Raw genomic sequence first — 20,498 nt, 5'->3', positions numbered from 1 at the left:
CCAGAAACAATGGAGAGCTGCTTAAGAGTGCTGCCCATGTGATATGACTGAGTAATAATAACATGGCTAAAAGCCTTCAGCACCCCCTCCCCAAATCCCTGCCCTCATCTCAGGGCACCCAGAAAATGTACATGGGGTGCCTGTCCACTGCTATTGCTTTAGTTTTTTGCCCCAGCTCAGCACATTCATCGTGCATATTTGGACACTTTGCAAACAGGCTCTAAGACAAATGGTGGCTGTCTTGGTCAGTTCAGGCTGCTATAAGGAAAATGCCATGGGTGGCTTAAACACTAAATATTTATTTCTCATGGTTCTGGAGCCCAAGCCACCCAAGATGGAAGGTGCCAGGAGATTCAATGTCTAGTGAAGGTCCTCTCCTAGCTTGCGGGAGGCAACCTTTTTGCTGTATCTTTACAAGGCAGAGACAGGGCTCTGGTCAGTTCTTCAGCTTATACGGTCACTAATCCCAATCACATGCCAAGGGCCGCACCTCCAAATACCATCACATTATAGATTAAGGCTTCAACATACGGATTTGGCACAGGATCGTGAACATTTAATTCATAGTAATGGCTTATGTAAACTAGGAAACTGAAGCTGTCCTGAACTGGACAGAGCCCAGGGAGTAGGGTCCATTGAAAAACTAAGGGCCTGTTGTAGAACACAGACATGGTCTTCAAAGGTCTAAGGAGCAGCCTGAGGGACACAAGAATATAAACCAAGACCACAAGAGACTCAACTCTGTATCACAAGTTCCATCTACACTGCCTTAGCCCAGTACACTTCAGGCTTAGGACAATTAGGGTTAACTAGGTGGTGCATTGGTCGGTGGCCCATTGATTGACCTCAGAGCCCTTCCAGCAAATACTGTGCCTAGAATAGGGATACTGAGGGATAGTTTGGAGAAAGCAGACTTGCTACTGTCAACCCCAGAGATTCAAGACATGCTCCAAATTCTCCATATGTCCAGACAAATAATGTGCCTGCCATCTGGACTTGTATTTACATCCTTCTGGAACCTAATTATTTTTAGGATGGTACATCTTCTGAGGTCAGTGTCCTCCATATTCATTCATTCATTCATTTGGCAAATATTTATTTTACAGACAATCTGGGCTGAGCCTTGGAAGTTCATAGATTCATTAAGCATGACCCGAGCCCTCAAGTAACTCACAGTTTAGGTGGAAGATGCCAGCAAGTAAGAAGCAATCAGGGTGCAATATGGTAGGCACTCTGATATAGGGAAGCACAGGGAGAGGATCTACAACTATTAAACACCCGAGAGAGATAATTGCAGGGTTCTGCAGCCCTGCCCTGCCACCGAGCTACCTCCCCTTTCATCTGCTCATGCCTGCCCTACCATGGCACTGAGTGGGTGTTGGGCATAGAGAAATGTGACCACATCCCAGAGGATCGACAGTGGAGGAGACGGAAATGTTACCAAATAGGTGAAGTAAAATGTGGTGACTGCTATAAATAAAGATATGGGAGTAATGGGGAAAGAATGACTCATTCTGGAGGAGGAGGAAAAGACTTCAAGAGGAAGGTGTGAATTCATTAGCTGTCAAATGAAACAGGGTTTCAGTGGGTCTATGCTAAAACCTTTTCCAAAGCCTCAGCGGCCTTAAATTCCAGGACCAGGAGGGTTGGGCTCTCAGCCCCCTCCTCTCGGTGAATGGAGAGAATTGATCTAAATGGTTAAGTACCAGATCCTTTATTTTTAAAACAGGGATGATAATTATGCCCACCTTATGGGGTTGGTTGTTGTGACTAATGATTGAAATAATCCTTGTAAAGTTTGGAGGATGCTAGCAATACTTACTCAGTTTTCACCCCTCTGAGTTTCTATCCTGCCGTCTCTCCTCACTTGACCACCCCCATCCTCCCTGCCATCCCCCTCAATCATTCTGCTGCTGTGATACTGTATGAACAGGTGTGGAGAAGGGCTGCCTCATGCCACTAAGAAAGTACAGGATGCCTGGTGGGGTAATCTCTATTCTTGCCGATGAGAAACAGACACACAGAATAAGACAGAGAAAGAAATTGGGCAGAATTTCTTTAAAATGCCTACAGATGGGCAGATACTTTAAAAAAACTTTGATATGCAGTCCTATAGGCCGGCAGACAAATGGACAGAGAAACAGGCATTCGGGCAGATAGACAGGCAAACAACGTGCCATCTTTGTGAGGTTCTCCAGCGCTGTAAGTTGTTTTCCACATGTGGCTGATGGGGGTTAATTTGTGATTATTGTGATTCTCTTTCCAGCTGAGTGTGGGAATTCAGTCACGGGCACTCAGGGTACATTGTTGTCCCCCAACTTTCCTGTGAACTACAATAACAACCATGAATGCATCTACTCCATCCAGACCCAGCCGGGGAAGGGCATTCAGCTGAAAGCCAGGACATTTGAACTGTCTGAAGGAGATGTGCTCAAGGTAAAACTGATAGATTTCATAGAGGATGTGAGTTACGGTATACAAAAGTGTGCTCAGCACCTACTTGTTTCTCTCTGTGTGAATGACCCAAGCTTTCTTCTTCCCTCCTGAGTTCCAGGATATTGTCCTCACTTGTCTGGGAGAAAGTGAGAACCCAAAACAGAACGGTCCGTGAAGGTCTAAGAATGTGACTTTAGACTTTGCTTAGGACTTGACTGTTCTCAAATACATAGGTGGTAGAGTACGGGTTGACTGCATGATAAATAATAATAATAATAATAAATTCAGTTGGAGTGGCCATTGGGTCAGGTTTTTCATTGTGACTCTGACCATCATGCTGGATAGTGAAGAGCTCATAGATTGTGCATGTGTGCGTGTGTATGTGCATGTGCATTTGTGTAGATATGTGTTTGTGGATGTAGATCCTTCATATATACATTTCCACGTGTGTATGAATCTGAGTCTATGTGTTTGCTTGGTTCAAGGGACCAGTGTTTGTGCAGACTTGTCTCAGTGTATTTTGTGCATGTGCATCTGGGTATGTCTTGAGGATATGTTTCTGTAGACTAGCAGGGCTGTTTCAGCAGCTCAGTATGCCATGGTGCTGGCCCATGTGTGGCAGCAGGGTTAAAGAAAGTGGATTTAAAGAAGTGACGGTGCTTGATTATGGATTGTTATGACACTGAGCACACGTACAATTTGTATTTCTTTGTGTGTATGTGATTAATGTGTATCTCCAGTAATGTATGGTGTGTGAGTATGTGTGTAATCAAAGCATGGACTCTGGAGAATTTGTCAACGAGCTGCCTTATTAAAATGGATTATAAGGAAAACCTCACACAGAGTTGTCCATTTTCATCCAATGCCAAGAAACTTTTTTAGCTTATCCTAATACAGTTTTATTCCCCATAGCCAGAGAAGTCTTGACATTAGAAACAATCAGAGGTCACTACTCTGAAAAATCCAAAGAGCAACCATTAAGTGATCCCCATCCCTTAGGATTCTCTCTGGATATGATGAATGTACTGTGCTTTTTAAGCAGAGATGATATTCTTGACTCATTCTCTAGGGCATGTGTTTGCTGGGGTACGTGAGTGGGTGTGGGTGTGGGTGTGCACATGCATTTGGAGGGTGTTTCTCACTCTAAACTGATTATCCTTGAACCCATGAGGTGACCAGTTGGGACCGGGTATGCCTGAAATAAAATATGTGAAGCAGCCCAGGGGGATCAGGGCCCAGTCACTGGCTTCTTTTTTTTTTTTTTTTTTTTTTTTTTAATTTTTTTTAACATTTATTTATTTTTGAGAGACAGAGAGAGACAGCATGAGCAAGGGAGGGGCAGAGGGAGAGGGAGACACAGAATCCGAAGCAGGCTCCAAGGCTCCGAGCTATCAGCACAGAACCCAACGCAGGGCTTGAACCCACAAACTATGAGATCATGACCTGAGCTGAAGTCGGATGCTTAACTGACCAAGCCACCCAGGCGCCCCCACCCCAGTCACTGGCTTCTTAAGCTCTACTTTGCAACCTCTGAGCTCCCCAGACAGAAAAACAGTGCATCTCCTTTTAAGTGAGCAATATACAAGACTTTATAATTTCCAAGGGCCATGTCTTCAGGCATCCCCCAGACCTCACCTCTCTCCATCCATTTGTTCATCATCAACACCAGATCTTCAGAGGATATAACCGGGGTCAGCAAGGCCAAGGTGATTTCTTCTCTTCAGAGCTGCAGATGGAATTGGTGAAATGCAGAGCCCTTCTTGCATGAAGGTCATTGCCAACCCTGCAGTGAAAAGAATTCTGGAGACATAATTTTCAGGTTTTAAAGGGAATATAGCAGCAGTTCTGTGCGTGTGGCCTGATAGGATCAGCAGAAGGACTCCTTGGCTGCCAGAGGTCACATGGAGTGTGGCGGCTACCTGAGCCTCTTCACCAGGGTGGTCTAAATTCAAAGAAGCACCTAAGACATGGTCAACAGGTGTGCACACCCAATTACCCTGTCCATGTGGTGTCTTAGGATCAGGTGAGCAGCTCAAATGAGAGGAGAGAGACTTTTTGAGGCACTCAGGGTAAGAAGGGAGAGACACAGACCATAAAACCCAGGTCAGAGGTCAGGGAGGACTTGTATAGGATGCAGGACCCCAGGTAGTCCTGCAGGGTTGTGGAGAGAGAAGGATGAATTCCTGTTTTATTGGGGGATGTTCCCAGTCTTCAGACTTTGTCTTAGAGCCATCTGCCCAGCTGGTCCTGCCACCCAGCCTTCTAATAGTGGTCTCCGCCTTCTTGCCGATGACCTTCTTCCTGCTGTGCCCAGGCCTCCTGAGTGTCCCCCTCAGAAGGCTGGGCTATGGCTCTGACATGGCACAAAGGCCACTCATGGGACCCTGTGCCCCCCATAACTCCTATAGAATGGAACCTGGGGAAGGGAGGGCAAGGCACTAAGGGAGATGGGATGGCTTCATGTCATCCCTTCCTGCTCTAACTCTTTTCCTCAGATCCTGGTCCTCCTGAGGGAGAACCTGGGACATGAACAGGTACAAAACTGTTTCAGAACTAAAAGAAACCCACAGTTTGTTTTCCCAAATAGTCTCCAGAATGGCCGTGCACCCGTGTCAGCCGTAGCGGCACTGCTGTGCCAGCCTGTGACTCTGGTCGTCCTCGACAGGAACGTGTGCAGGAGGAGCCCAGCACACCAGTCAGCTCCAAGAACACCTTGTCCTTGCTGTGCTGGAACTCACCCATCTGCCGGAACACTGGCAAATTCCTCACCCTGAGGCCTTGCCTTTCCCTGCAAAGAAATCCCAGTGCACACCAAGGAACTCCTGACCTGTCACCTCCTCCACACCTTATTTATTGCCCAAGATACAATATATCATACATCTGATCAACCTTCCAATCTTTCCATATAGTCTTGTAATCCTGACCCATGGAGTGACTCTTGACTTGCATTTGTGACCCCTGATCTGTGTCTTACCTTTAATTACCGAAAATCCCTTAAACCACGCCCCTATACATACTTCAGCTTATCTCCCCTAATTACCCAATTCCTTTTATTTTGGCCCCCACCAAAATTTTGATCTGACCTCAGTAAGATAGGAAGGGCCTCTAAATTGCAATGGTATGAAAGATACCCTCCAGCTGAAGATGGCAAATGAAACACATGTGTATATATGTATATGAAACCATCCTGCACAGGTCCCCACTGAAATGACTAAAAGGATACAAATGCAGGGGAAAGTGCCCTCACCCATGGAAATTAGGCAAGGGCACATTTCACATATAGCTTAAAAGAATTTTTGCCAAATGGAATATCCAAAAAAGAACCCACGTTGAGAAAGGGCCTAATCAAAGTATGATTCATGTACCTGAAGTGAATCCTGCCCATGGACTCAGTGCCAAAACCCTTAAGGAAATCACATCTAAGGCCACCTAAGTCAGAGCAGCAGAGCCTGGAGCCAAGGACATGCCATGTACTGTTGGCCTGGACCAGATCTCAATACCATTAGCTCTTCCAGAAGTGTGCTAGGTGTGAGAGACCACACAGAGCCACGATTCCCTCTCAGCAGGATGCGCTGGGCTTGACTTGGCTTCTGTCAGCAAGTCAGATAAAGTAGGGCAATGCCTAACAAAAGTGGTCAGGCTCATCAGAAAAGAGGCTGCCACAATCACACATGCATACTTTAGCACCAGGAGCAGGAGAAGTCCTGCTATGCCCTTTTCTCGCTAATTCCTCCGTTCCCCTCTAGACACCACTGGGCATTTCCATTCTCCTATTTTATTCTCCCTCTGTGATGGTGTGCTAACAAGAAAATTAACGGGATATGTATAAATATTCCAGAGATCAGAAGAAGGGGACCGGTCTGAAGAGTGTGAGCTAATTGCCCCTCTGTAAGCAACAAAGAAGTAAAACTTTAAAAGCTCCTAATTTGTATTCTTAACAGGATTTGAGAGAATATCATATTTATGACACAAAAATAGGCAATAATGAAAACTGAGCAATCCAAGATGAGGAAAGATTAAATCGAGATGAAAAACAGGATCACCCAATTAAAAAATGGAATGGAGGCCAGGAACAAAAATGGTAAAGCACAGAAAAATGAAATCAGTTTGTTATAAATTTAAGAATTTCTCTCAAGTCTCATAAGGAAATGTAAAAGAGGATTCTTTTATGTTAATAAAATGTACAATCAATCCACAGTAAAACTTTATGTGCCAAATAACATAGCACGAATAAATTAAATAAAAACTGCTAGAAAGGTAAAAAACAAAAATAAAGTTAAAGTCAGGGTGGAAGATTTTAATATATCTCTGTTAGTCTCTGACACATCACCTAGATTAAAAATAAATAAGGATCTAGGTAGCTTGGATAATATAACAATAAGTCCAAAGAAAGTAGGAGAGAGAGACTTCTTAAAGTCAAAAATGACAGAATAAATACAGCTAAACATACAGGAGCAATTGTCAGCAAAACCAACTGGTTCCTTGAAAAATAACTAATAAGAGACACAAACCTTGCAGGACTGATCAAAGAATAAAGAAGCCACAGGTACAGAATTTTAGGAACAGAAAAAGGAACACAGTCACAGATGAGGTAGAGATTATGAAACAATCAGAAAATATTTAGGAACAACCCTAAGCTAAGAAATCTGAATGCTCAGGTAAAATGGGAAATATTGACAGATAAAAAGTACTAATATCAAGAAAAAATAAGGGTGCCTGGGTGTCTCAGCTGGTTAAGCCTCTGACTCTTGATTTCGGCTCAGGTTATGATCTCACGGTTTGTGAGTTCTTTTTTTTTTTTTTTTTTTAAATTATTTTTTTAACGTTTATTTATTTTTGAGACAGAGAGAGACAGAGCATGAACGGGGGAGGGGCAGAGAGAGAGGGAGACACAGAACCGGAAGCAGACTCCAGGCTCTGAGCCATCAGCCCAGAGCCCGACGCGGGGCTTGAACTCACGGACCGCGAGATCATGACCTGAGCTGAAGTCGGATGCTTAACCGACTGAGCCACCCAGGCGCCCCTCTCACGGTTTGTGAGTTCTTCATGAGTTCGAGCCCCACCTCAGCCTCTGCACTTGTGTGGAGGTTGCTTGGGATTCTCTCTCTCCGTCTCCCCATCTGCCCCTCCCCTGCTGTCACACTCTCAAAATAAATAAATAAACTTAAAAAAGAAAAAATAAAAACCTGAATAAACCAATAATTACTTAAAAAACTGGATCCTTGGGCACCTGGGTGGCTCAATCAGTTAAGTGTCCGACTTCGGCTAAGGTCATGATCTCACAGTTCATGGGTTCGAGCCCCGCATTGGGCTCTGTGCTGACAGTTCAGAGCCTGGAGCCTGCTTCGGATTCTATCTCTATCTCTCTCTGTCCCTCCCTGCCCCCATGCACTGTCTGTCTGCCTCTCTCTCTCTCTCTCCCTCTCTCTCTAATATAAATAAAACATTAAAAAGAATAAAACTGGATCCTGCCCATATCCTGTCTCACAGGCTCCAGGCGTAGACTATTTTGCAGGTAAACTGACAAAAGTTCGAGGAATAACTAATCCTGCAATAATCAGACTGACTCAGAAAAGAGAAAAATTAGCATCCATATCCTAATTCATTTTATTTAAATGAGCCAAGTAGAAATATTGATAGCAAACTGAGTGAGGGCCATAGAAGAACAAACTATTGGACTAGTTACTTATCATAGATCTAAACACCCTACATACATACAATGTCATATTGAATCTAGCTGTGTCTGAAAGCAAAAATGACCAAGTGGGATTGATTCCAGGAATGTGAGGATGTGTCAATATTAGAAAAGCTCATGATATTATGTACTAGACAAACCCTATGAAATTGCTGTCTTTGTAGGTCAAAACCAGTCACATATTGGCAACTTCATGTGATTCAACCTAATATCCTAAACAGATTAGAAGGCAAAAGTATGTGATCCTGCCAGTCACCTCAAAACATCACATGATGAAATTCAGTATTCATTCATGATTCTTAAAAAATACCTCAAAACTATGAAGAAAACTTTATTAATCTGATAAAAATTTCCTACCAACACCTATGGCAAACATTTTTCTTAATGACAAAGCTTCCTAAGGATTTCCAGTGAAGTCAGGAGCAAGACATGAGCTCTGTTATCACCACTAGTATTCAACATTTTGCTGCAGATCGAAACCACTACAATCAGATCAGAGAAAGAACAAAGAAACTATAAAAATTAGAAAAGAATATATAAAATTATCTCTCTTCTATTTAGAAAATATGAAAGACTCAATGGATAAAACATCAGAACCAATAAGACAATTGAGCAAAGTGGCTGAAAACATAAACTAAACTAAACATAAACTAAAATATAATCAGAAAAAAAAAGAGCTCATTCCTAATGGAAGCAAAAACTATAAAACACCTAGGAATAAGTCTAAAAGATGTGCATCATCTTTACTGAGAAAATTATAAAACTTTATTTGGAAGGACATACAATTGAAATAAATGCAAGGAGGTTTCACACTCATGGATGAACAAAGGACACGGACAAGCAATTCACATAAGAGGAAAGTGGAATTATGGGTAAACACATGAAAAGATCCTCACCCTCAGGGATAATCAAAGACATACAAATTGAAATAAGATAGCGTTTCACACCCATCAAATTGGAAAAAATTAGAATGCCTGAAAATACCAAGTGTTGGCGAAGATACAAAGCAATGAAAGCTGTCATACGATGTCAGAGGGATTAAATTTGTATCACTCTTTGGAGAGCAATCTGGCAATATCTAACAAAGCTGAAAATGTGCCTTCCCAGCAACCAGCATCTCCATTCTAGGCGTATGCCCTAGAGAAATTTGAGCACGTGTGCAGGCAGACATACAGTAGTGTCCCTAGGAGTGTCCACATTGTTTGTAACTGTATGTACAAAGCTGCCCACGTAGTGTGGTTATGTTTAAGCCAGCCATCTTGCTGAGTTGTCGTATTAGATGTAATGGTATGGGTCCCTGAAAATATTAAGTGGTACATTTTAATTATCTGCAATTTTTATTTGTCAATTATACCACAACAAAGGTGAAGAAAATAAAAACATCTACTGGAGAAAGAAAAGGGAAAGGTTAGGTATAGTGGATGTGTATGGTTCTCTCTGATTACTCGGAGACAAATCCATCACCTGTATATGATGATGAACTGGACCATCAAAGCATTCTTATAAACAAACAATATTCTGTTAGAGAATAAATGTATACAAAGGCCCAGATGTATCCCATTTGTAATAAAAAGTATAAAAACACCCAAAAATAAGTACAGAATTTTACTGAGAGACATACAAAACAACTTGATTAAATGAAGCCAGATGCCATGTATATGGATAGGAAGATTCAATATCATATAGATGGACTTTTTCTCTTATTAATCCATACATTTTATTTTAATCAGTCAGAATTACACACGTTGGGGAGTTTTGGAGGATGGAGCCGGAGGTCTTTTTTTTTTTTTTTTTTTTAATTTAAGAAAGCTCATCTTGAGTTTATCGAGAAGAATAAACATGGGAGAATAATTTTTTAAGTTAAAAAAAGACAAGAGAGGACTTGCCCTACTAAATATTTGAGTATCTTATAAAACTATGGTAACTGAAACAGTATGGGTCATGAACAGGAAAAGACAAATAGGTAGCGTAGTAGAAATGGAAGAGAATAGAAAGTTGACAGACAAAGCCAAATTTATACAACAGTCTATGTGACAAAGGTAGATTTAAAATTGGTGGTGGATGTAATATTTATAGTGTTGGGTTAAATGGCTTATCAACCAAGGAGAAAAAGTAGAATCTTATCTCCTATTTTATGCCAAAATAAATTCCAGGTGGATTTGAGGACAAGAGTACTAGAAGAAAACATTGGTTTATTTATTTATCATACATTTATTGAATGCCTCTTCCATGCTAGGCCACACATTCCAGACAATGATGTGTGAATAAGGATAGTATGGGTTGGTTTAATTGTATGATGGAAAGTCCTACAGTTATTTAAATGCTGTTGGGGAAAAATATGTAATGATTCAAAAGATATGCACATTGTATTAAATGGAAGAGTAGGTTACCATATAGTATCTATAGTTTGATCTTGTTTTTATTGAAAATTAAGGAAATAAGTATATATAAGGAAAGGCATGCATAGAACAAAGCATAGAAAGATCATCTCCAAAATGTTGTGAGTGTTGAGAGTTATCTTCTGTGTGTTCTTCTGTTTTATAAGTTTTCTGCAATGAATATTTTATCATAATGACACATTGTGAACATTTTTGTCCTTAATGAGTTAGAATGAATTATGCTTAGAAATTAAGGAAATAATCCTGTTCCCATTACACTTTTATTAATTAACAACAATTTCTTAATATCATCATATATCCAGTGAATATTCAAGTTTCCAATTATCTCATAAATGTCCTAATATTTTTTCTTAATTTACAGTTTATTTGAATCAGGACCCAAATAAGGCCCAGACATTGGATTGGTTGTCTCATATGGTTTTTAATCAATGGGTTTCTGCCTCCATCTTTTTTTTTTTCCTCCATCCCTTGTAATTTATTTGTTGAGGAGGTCAGGTAATTTTTCCAGTGGGACTTTTCATATTCTAGGTTTGCTGAACATATTCCTAGAGTATCATTTCATATATTCCTGCGTCCTCTGTACTTCCTATAAGTTAGAAATTGGATCCAGTGACTTGATGTGACTCAGGTTTGATTTTTTTTTTTTTAGCAAAATGACTCCATAAGTAAGTAGTGGTGTTCATGATATCTGCTTGTTTCTGTTACTGTGATGTTAGCAAGTATTGACGATCAATGCCTTGATCAATTAATTCCAGTATGTTTTCGTGGGTAAAAATATTTTTAACCACTTGGGTGCTGCAGTGAGCACTGGTGAACTGGTGTCATCTCTCTGTCTGTTGGAACTCCAGAATTCTCTCAATCTATCAGTGGTGCTGTACAAGGAATCTGGAAACAGACTTGAGGCTCCCAGGGGCCTAAACAAATCTCTGTAATATACAGCACCGTTCGCTTAAAGGATGGCTTCTTTTAGAAAGCTTTGCTTCATAAATAGTAGAATGGAAATATTGTTCCAATTTGCTGGCAGCTGGCACCACATCCGGTGCCAGGCGCAAATATTCATCACCCACCCATAGATCCCATCTTTGATATTTACCAAAGCACTAGGGGGGTCCTTCACTCAATCACAACTTCTGTTGTTATTTGTACAATTATCTGGAAAGGAGCAGCAACCTCAGAACCTGGGGAGCCAGTTCATTATTCTGATGACTGTTGTCTTTGCTGGTGCTCAGAAGTTCAGGGGACAGATGGGAGTGAGGGAAGCCAGATGCCTGCGCGATTCCACCCATGGCAAGCCCAGCAGGCCCTCGCTGGAGCCCTCATTTTAGGAGGGAAGGGGCAGAGGCTGAGCTTGGGGAAAGGAAAGGCACCGTGACACACTGGTCATTTTAATTCCATGCTGCTGCATCCCAGGGGCCATGTCTAGAAGAGTAGTCAAGACAGGCCACGCCACGGTGGGGTGGGGTCAGGCGGGAGGACTGCTACCTCATCTGGAAGGACAGGATTATTTAGCAATGCAGAGACGTCGGGTGCTTCCAGTGTGCCTGTGTGCAGAAACAGATGGCTTGGGCCTTCAGGCAGCCCCCTCCTTGCCTCCCTAGGCTGCTGAAGAGTAAGCTGGTGCCATATGGGGTTTGGAGGGACAAAGCAGAGCTCCACTGGAAAGGTTAGAACAGCTACCGGTTCCTACAGACCAGATTCGCACTGAGATGGGCTGGGCACAGAACTGGCACCTAGGAGAGACAAGAGGGGCTGATCACTCACCCTGTTACTGGCTCACTGTGCCGTCTACCTTGCATCTGATGCCTCACTGCCCCTCTAACAGACATCGTTGGTGCTAAACTCTGGGAATATAGGCTGTGGGATGAGAAACTGTTGTTCAAAATAAGGCCATGCTGACATCAGGTCGGGGTCTCTCCTACATCCAGGTCTATGACGGCAACAACAAGTCCGCCCGTTTGCTGGGGGTGTTCAGCCGTTCTGAGATGATGGGGGTGACTTTGAACAGCACGTCTAGTAGTCTGTGGCTTGACTTCATCACCGATGCCGAGAACACCAGCAAGGGCTTTGAGCTGCAATTCTCCAGTAAGTCTCTGTTGCATCAGAGTAGATGATGAAATCAGGCTTTCCCTAGTTCCGCAGATGGGGAGGTCTGTCTCTGGGGCATCACCATCATTTTGCAGGTTTGGTTTTCTCTGGCGCACGCTAAGCGGACTGTTTCCTCTAAGACATTGTGCCTGTGCTTTGAGTAAGCTGCCCCTTGGCATACAGCTCTAAGGTTTAACTCTGTGGTTAACTGAGTGTCACAGCATACCTGTTACTGACTAATACTTGAAAAATATGAACGCCAAGGCTTTTAACTAAAGCAACCAAACCAAGCCTTTCCTAATCGTGGCATTTATAAAATAAGGTTCAGCTGCAGCCAGATGTAAAAAGTGTGAACGTTAATGTACAATTATGTTATTTTTCACTACTCCCTAAAGAGTTGAATCTTGCTTCTTTCCCTTTTGCATGATTTTTGCTTTGTCTTTTACTCCCAGAGTGTCAAAGACAGAAAGCCCCCAGGTTTGTATGCAGGCCCGTAGTACTTGGGATTACATCCCCACACTTTGGCTTCACAGCCATCGTATTAATTTATTTGAGCTCCTGGACCTTCCCAGTAGATACAAAGAAATGTGCTTTTAGGGATTATTTTAAAATCCAATGATTATCCATTAGCTGATAATGGATGAACACAATGTGATAGATCTGTCCATACAATGGAATGTTATTTAACTGTTACAAAGGAATAAAGCACTGGTCCATGCTACACCATGGATGAGCCTTGAAAACCAAGTGAAAGCAGCCAGTCACAGAAGTCTGCATGTTATATGGACTGTTTATATGAACTGTCCAGAACAGGCAAATCCATAGAGATGGAAAGGGAATCGATGGTTGCCGAGGACTAAGAAAGTTGGGGGGCAGAAATGTGGACAGGGCTCCTCCAGAAGCGATGAAAACTCCGCAAGTGGATTGTGATGAGAGTTACACAACCCTGAGAATATACTAAAAGACCAAACACTTCAGATGGGCGAATGTTCAGTATGTGAATTATATCTCAATAAAGCTGCTAGGAAAAAAAAAAAAAAACTCAGTGAGTCCACTCAAGATTCCTCTCGCCTGGGCTTTAGGCCATCTGGCATAGGGGTCTATGCCTGTTACAGCAGGCACATCAGTGGAAGAGAATTAAATAGAGTCACATGTGAATTCCATCTCTGTCATCTGAGAATGTGTGACTTTGGCACCACTTATTGAACCAGGTCATGTTCTCAGTTGTAAAATGCAGATATTTATACCTCCCTGTAAGACTCCTGTGGGTAACAAATGAGAGCTAACACAAGTAAATTGCCAAATAGTAGGCGCTTTGTAGAAACGCTCTGCGTAAGCCTTCTCTAGCCTCTCTCAATAAAGCGTATTTAAGCAGGACATAATTGAACTTTGAAATATGCATTTGAAGGGACGTTTCCATATTACACTATCCCATCAGAATGTCTCAGTGAGCAAGATGGAAAGAGCAGCCTTGCTAACAAAATGCTCTGGGGGTCAAACAAAGGAAATAGGAAACCCAGACCTTATGTCTGAAAACTATTATAAAGGCTGTCCTGGGAGAAATAACTGAAACCATTCACGTGCGGGGGCAGGTGTAGCATCACCTCTGCTGAGCACAGCAGTGTGGTGGCCCCAGAGCAGTGAGACTGCCAGAGGCCAGAGGCACGTGCCTGGTGGCTTCCTTGAGGACGCAAGCTTCAAATTGAGGGAAGGAAGGGAATGTGGTTTCTGCCACGCCGGGTCTTGCTTACCCCATCTCTCCTCTCGTCGGCAGGTTTTGAACTCATCAAGTGTGAGGATCCAGGAACCCCGCAATTTGGCTACAAGGTTCATGATGGAGGCCATTTTGCGGGAAGCTCTGTGTCCTTCAGCTGTGACCCTGGATACAGCCTGCGGGGCAGTGAGGAGCTGCTGTGTCTGAGTGGGGAGCGCAGGACCTGGGACCGACCTCTCCCCACCTGTGTCGGTAGGAGGCCTCTTGCTCTTTGAGTGACCCCTGGGGTCCCCTCCCAACCCCATGCTCCCAGCTCTGGTCTCATGAAAGCTGTCCCGTCGGACCCCACACTCCAGCACTTTGGGACTGCCTAACTGGACTGAATCCTCCTGTTCACGGAGTCCTCGCTTACCCTGCCCCCACTTCTCTGTTCCCTCACTTTCACACCTCATTACACCCGTGTTGCAGCAGCTCAGTCAGGCGGGTGGCAAGCCACCATTGTCACACATTTAGCCAAGTGGGACCACAGCCAAGCCATGCCCTCGGAATTGTAATGCTGGCTACAGAGGAAAGTTGGGAGAGTCAGTTAAGAAGAGGTGGAGCTTTTGCCTGGGTTCCCAGGGTTCTTGCAACACTCAGACTCAAACGAGTCTCTGACTCACTCTGGGCCTCAGTTTCCCCATAGGCAAAATGGGGTTTATGCTCCCTTTCCTGGAGAAAGTTGGAAGAAAGAGTAAGAAAATGAGCTAGCACCTACCTCATTCTTGAGGAAGAATATAATAATGAACCAGCATTTTCTTAAGCCTCTGGTGCTTCCAGAATGTCAGCAGAGGCTCCCTCTAAGGTTTCTCCATGTGTCATAGGATGAGAGCAGTCTGGTCCAGGGCAGAAGTATGAAGTAGGCAGAACCTATCGTTCGGTCCATCTGGCCTTTTCATTTCTCACCACCTACCTCACTGCACCTGTTCCCCTCCCTGCTGAACAAGATTCCCACCCCACTGCTTTGTCCCACTTCCCCATCCCCTTCCCCTTGTGCCACAACCTCGGCATGTCTGTGCAGTGCTGGTCAATCCTATAAGAACAAGACATCCACTGGGAAAACACTTAAGTCCGTACCAAGAGCCACACACCAGACTCTGCACAGATTGGTGCAGCTATATGTTTAGGTATGTGCAGAGGCAGAGAAGTAAACGAAGAAAGAATAAAGTACTTTTCCCTACCCTTGGGAAGCCCATAGCCTAGCAAGGCAAATATACACATAAACAGATAATTATAATACAAGATAAGCGCTGTGCAAAGAGTTAGGGCAAAGTGTTGAGGAGATACAAGGAAGTTTTGCACAGACTCAAAAGGATGGGTAAGAATTCACCAGCAGGAGGAGGGTGGGGTGAGGGTTGGGCTTCTGGCCTAGCATGTGTGAGTGCTGAGGGTTTCAACCAGCGTTGTGGACAATGGTAATGGCCAATATTTTTCCCCTAGACAGCTTCATTTTAACAGGATTTCGGCACTGTTGTACAACAGAGGGTCTAAAAGAGAAGATGTTAAGCCTGACAGTGGACAGACCAGCATGGCGACCTCTAAATAGCCTCTCCCTTTGCCCTCTAAGGTTGACCCAGTCTGCAGTCATGCCCCATCCCTTTCTCCCTGCATCCTGTTTTTGTCCCCTTCTTTCCTTCATGTGCCAGGTCCTATGCTGGGCACTAGGAACTCTGAGGAGGGCAGATCCCTGGCCAGCGAGGGGAGGACATATGCATAAATGGATGACAGTATGATGCCACAGGCAAGCTAGAGCAGGCGAAATGCGAAAGGAGATGATTCACGTTACAAGACAGTTGCTTTGCAGAAAGGATTCACTGTAAGGTTCTTTTGAATATCAGATGTGCTGGTTGGGCTGAACTTAGTGGATCCACTCAAGCAGTGCTGGGAAGAGTACTTAAACTTTGAATCTCGGAGGTTTTCCCCATGGAGACTCCCTCAGGCCCCACACAAAGGAGTGAGGCTATGTATTTGGGGTTGTGGGTGTATATGTTTACACACGTCATGTTGTGGTGGACTTTATCACGGTCTAGCAGAAATGACCACTGTAGTTTAAGACATCACAGAGGCTTTCTTTGTCGATGAGTGGGTGCTACAGCCCACATGAGGCAGCCAAGGCTCTAAGGATGGGAAGAAGGGTGACAACCAGAAAGAGTAGAGTCTCATGGTGTTGTCAATGAATCTGCAGCATGCCGGCCTCTTGGCTCCTCCCAGATGTTGCGTCCGTGAGGAAGAGCCCCCACTGCTGCTGCCTCCAAACACAGGAAGGGCTTCTCCATCTGGAATATGGAAGGAAGCTCTAGCCAAGGGCATGGATAAGGTCCCGCCACCTCTCCACTACCTCCCCCGTTTGTGGGGCTAGTCTTCCTCCCCACAGCTCACTGTCTGTCCTCTTGCCCACACCCACTCCCCAATAGGGCCCATTCAGCCCTGCGTCCTTCAAGCACTTCCCATCCCAACAGCACATGGGGGGGGGGGGTACTCACAGCAAGGCGCGTGCAAAGGATCCAGTCTCGTGAGCAGGCTTACTGGCAGAGTGCCTCCTCCCTGACCATGCCATAGTGGCCCCGAGTGAAGCCAAGGGGTCCATGAAATACTTAATGAAGATGAAGGCCAGTCTTCTATCTGCAACCTGGGTCCCATCTTCTCCTGTTTCTTCTAGGATTTTGCATAGTCACTCATTCCCTTTCCTAAAACACTCTTGCAATAATTCTCCTCTTCATTGTCACTCATGCTCCCTTGACTCCGACCCTTGTAGTAATTTTCCTGGAAAGCAGTAAGCGTCCTCATTCATTTGATCATCCATGGATCTCTCCATTCAGTAAACACTTACTAAAACATCTGTAACATGCCAGGCACTATAGCGGCACTGGATGCACAAATACAAGTAAGACCAGGTCCTTGCTGCCAAGGCGTTTGGTCTTGTGAAGGAGACAGATGTGACTGTAACATGGTTGTGATTTTAAAAAATCTGCTCCTGTTAAAATGGAGACACAAAGGAGGACAGTGGCAACTGTACCTGGGAGGGGACGGGTCACAAAGGTCCCCCGAGAAAGATGTTTTCACATTGTCAGTCCACATGAAGGCGTGAAGAAGCCTCATTGTCCTGGCTCCTAGTGTTCATGAGGCTTGGCTAGACCAAGGGGTGTTGGGAGGGGCCCAAGAAGCCAAAAAGAGCCCCTCTGGGGCTTGGACTTCATTCTGGGAAGGAAGGTTTGAAGCAAGCAGTGACCCCGTCAGTTTGCATTCTAGAAAGGTCCCTCAGGTGGCACTGCTGGGGATGGGCAACTGTGCCACCCAGAAATGGCCAGAGCCTCGGCCAGGACTCTAGCAACAAGGCCGAGGGAGGTCCATGTGACAAACACCCCAGGGGTTCAGGGGCTGGGTCTCGGAGGCAGATCAGATGTGGGGAGGAAGAAGGCCAGAGGACCACCTGCTTCTGACCTGGGGGACTAGGTGCTCCGACGGGGAGTGTAGACCTGATCCCCTGAGTTCAGCTCCACCCTTCGTGCCCCAAAGACTGCCACCAGAGTATACTTCCTAGTGTGTAAAGTTCACTGGCGTGTAAGGTGACTGGTTCTTCCCCCGGAGAGTCCCCAGCCTCATGCACGGCATCCTTGGATGTCTGACGCTTGACCAGCTCTGCGGCCTTGTCTCCCCTGTTGTCCCCTGTCCCCTCAGCCTGCCACACTATGGCCCACCTCCACGACGTTTGCCCTTTCTCTTTTCCATCTGCAGCATCCTCTCCCTGATGTTCCTCCCCCCGCCCACTCCACCCCTGCTCCTCCTCACGACTCTTCCTGCCCCAAGCTAGGGGAAGTAGCCCCCTCTCCTCTGAGCTGTCATCTGCCACAAATGCACCTCTGTTGGGGCACACTGTGGCTGTCTCCTCCTCTAGACCATTGGCCCTTGGGATGCTTGTTTTCCTCTGTGCTCCTGGCACCCCACGCAGCCCCATTGCTGGCAAGGCACAGGTTCAAGTGTATGCATCATCGAGGAGGCTTTAAGGAGTTTGGCCGCAGAGTAAGCTGTCAGCCCTCCACCCAAGGACCTTTTTCTAAATGGCTCTATTGAGATGTAATTCACATACCATATACTTGAAGCCCAATGCTTTTTATCTGTTCACAGGGTGCTGCACCCATCACCACCATCTGATTTTTGAACACTTTGTCCACCCGGGAGAAGCCCTGTACCCATCAGCAGTCACTGCCCCCTGCACATGCCCCCCAGGCCCAGGCAACCACCAGCATACTTTCTGTCTCTATAGATTTTTCTGTTCTAGACATTTTATATAATCAGAATCACATAACATGTGACCTTTTGAGCCTGGCTTCTGTCACGTAGCACACTGTTTTCAAAGTCCATCCATGTTGTAGCAGGTATCGATCCTTCATTCTTTTTATATGATCAAATAATATTCCACCACATGGATGACACCGTATTTGTGTATCCGTCCATCAGCTGATGGACATTTGGGCTATTTCCGTCTTTTAGCTATTATGAATAATGCTGCTGTGCGCATTTTTGTGTGAACGTATATTTTCATTTCTCTTGCGTCTCTGCTTGGTAGTGGGATTGCAGGGTCATATGGTGACTACACTCAACATTTTGAGAAACTAGGAAACCGCTTCCCAAAGCAGCTGCACCATGTTGCAGCTGCACCAGCAATGCGCGAGGGTTCCAATTCCTCCACATCCTCACCGACACTTTTTCGTGTCTGGCCTTTTGATTACAGCCATCCTTGTGGATGTGAGATGCTATAGCTCATTGTGGTTTTCATCTGCATTTCCCTGATGACTAGTGATGTTGACCATCTCTTCCTGGGCTTCCTGGTAGTGTGCACACCTTCTTCAAAGAAATGTCTGTTCAGACGTTTTGCCCATTGTTTGGGCTGTTTTTCTTCTCATCGCTAAGTTGTAAGGGTTCTTTGTAGATTGTGGATATAAATCGCATCCAGGGACCTTTCTGTATGCTGTGCTCAGTCACCTGCAGGGCACAAGAGGGACTTGGGCACACTGACAAGAGGAGCCACTGAGTCACTGCTGGCAGTGCAGGCCACCCTATAAAGCTCACTTTTTTGGGATTTCTTTCAGCTGAGTGTGGAGGGACAGTGAAAGGAGAGGTGTCGGGCCAGGTGCTGTCACCCGGGTATCCGGCTCCCTACGAACACAATCTCAACTGCATCTGGACCATCGAGGCTGATGCTGGTTGCACCATCGGGTAAGTGTCTAGGCTGGTGAACTAACCCCTGCCTATGGCTCAGGACGGTCCTCAACAGCATCATCACCAGGCCACTCAGCTGGTAGCTGGGCCTGCGATCAGTGGCGGTTGCCGTGCCCCCAGGCTTAGGCTGAGGCCTATGGAAAACCTGGAAAGGCCAGTCTCAGCGTACCAGGACTGCAGTTCAAGTTCAGGCAACTCTCTGGCCTCGATGGCACAGTTCCAGCAGAGTAGCTGAGGACAGAGCTGGAGGTCATACAAACCCCAGCGTGAATCCCAGCCCTGCCACTTGCTGTTTGCAGGACTTTGGGCACAGCCTTTATTCCCTCTGGGTCCCGCTATCTCCTGTGCTGTATCGCTTACAGTAGCAGAGCGTCAGGATAAGGCACTTAAAGGAGACAGCACATGCAGTGCACCCAGCATAGTCTTTGGAACATACTAAATATTTAATAACGCTTCTGTGGTTACTTCTCAGACAGTAGTGTCGGAGCAGAGCTGTGTGCTCCCAGATTGCTTGCTGTTCTCGGTCTGCGTTTCCTCATCTGTAAAATGAGGACAAAAATGCTGGTGTTTTAGGGTTGTAGAGGGAGTCATTACAAAAGCCCAGCACAGTGTCTGGTAGTTCATATGTACGCCCTCAGAATAGAACTTCCTTTCCATACAAGCATCTGACCAGTTACTCCTGGGAGTTCCAAAGAATCAGAGAAGAAAGGAACGTCACCTTTTACACAGCACGGGACCTGGCATGTATATTGTCTTATCAATTCTCCACAATAGCCCTGTTAGTACTGATGGTAAGTCCTAATAATGAATGGACATAGTTCTCATTCACATTTTATAAACAAGAACACTGAGATCCCAAGAGAATGCACAGTGACTCAGAAAGCTGGGATGTGAACCTGGGTTTTCCCGA

At 45.0% G+C, this 20,498-nt stretch overlaps 1 protein-coding gene and 1 long non-coding RNA gene across 8 annotated transcripts in view; one reads left to right on the top strand and one right to left on the bottom strand.

Annotated features, from left to right (window-relative positions):
* The window catches only part of CSMD2 (CUB and Sushi multiple domains 2), a 602,428-nt gene that overhangs the window by 402,540 nt on the left and 179,390 nt on the right, over positions 1–20,498 (top strand). For all 7 annotated transcript variants that reach the window (XM_086716392.1, XM_086716389.1, XM_086716388.1 and 4 more), the window contains 4 exons: positions 2,267–2,436; positions 12,456–12,612; positions 14,390–14,581; positions 19,459–19,585. In XM_086716392.1, the coding sequence (XP_086572518.1) occupies positions 2,267–2,436; positions 12,456–12,612; positions 14,390–14,581; positions 19,459–19,585 (646 nt within the window). The remainder of the gene's footprint in view (positions 1–2,266; positions 2,437–12,455; positions 12,613–14,389; positions 14,582–19,458; positions 19,586–20,498) is intronic.
* On the bottom strand, positions 11,159–14,805 carry LOC147577909 (uncharacterized). Its single transcript, XR_015254598.1, has 2 exons — positions 14,367–14,805; positions 11,159–12,260 (listed from the first exon to the last, which is right to left on the bottom strand). It is a non-coding gene; the product is annotated as an uncharacterized LOC147577909 (long non-coding RNA).

The sequence above is a fragment of the Puma concolor genome, chromosome C1, assembly GCF_028749965.1.
Source record: "Puma concolor isolate L17-30 chromosome C1, mPumCon1.1.hap2, whole genome shotgun sequence".
NCBI classification, from domain to species: Eukaryota; Metazoa; Chordata; class Mammalia; order Carnivora; family Felidae; genus Puma; species Puma concolor.
The sequence above is the reverse complement of the archived record's forward strand: the minus strand, read 5'-3'. Positions and strand labels throughout refer to the sequence as shown.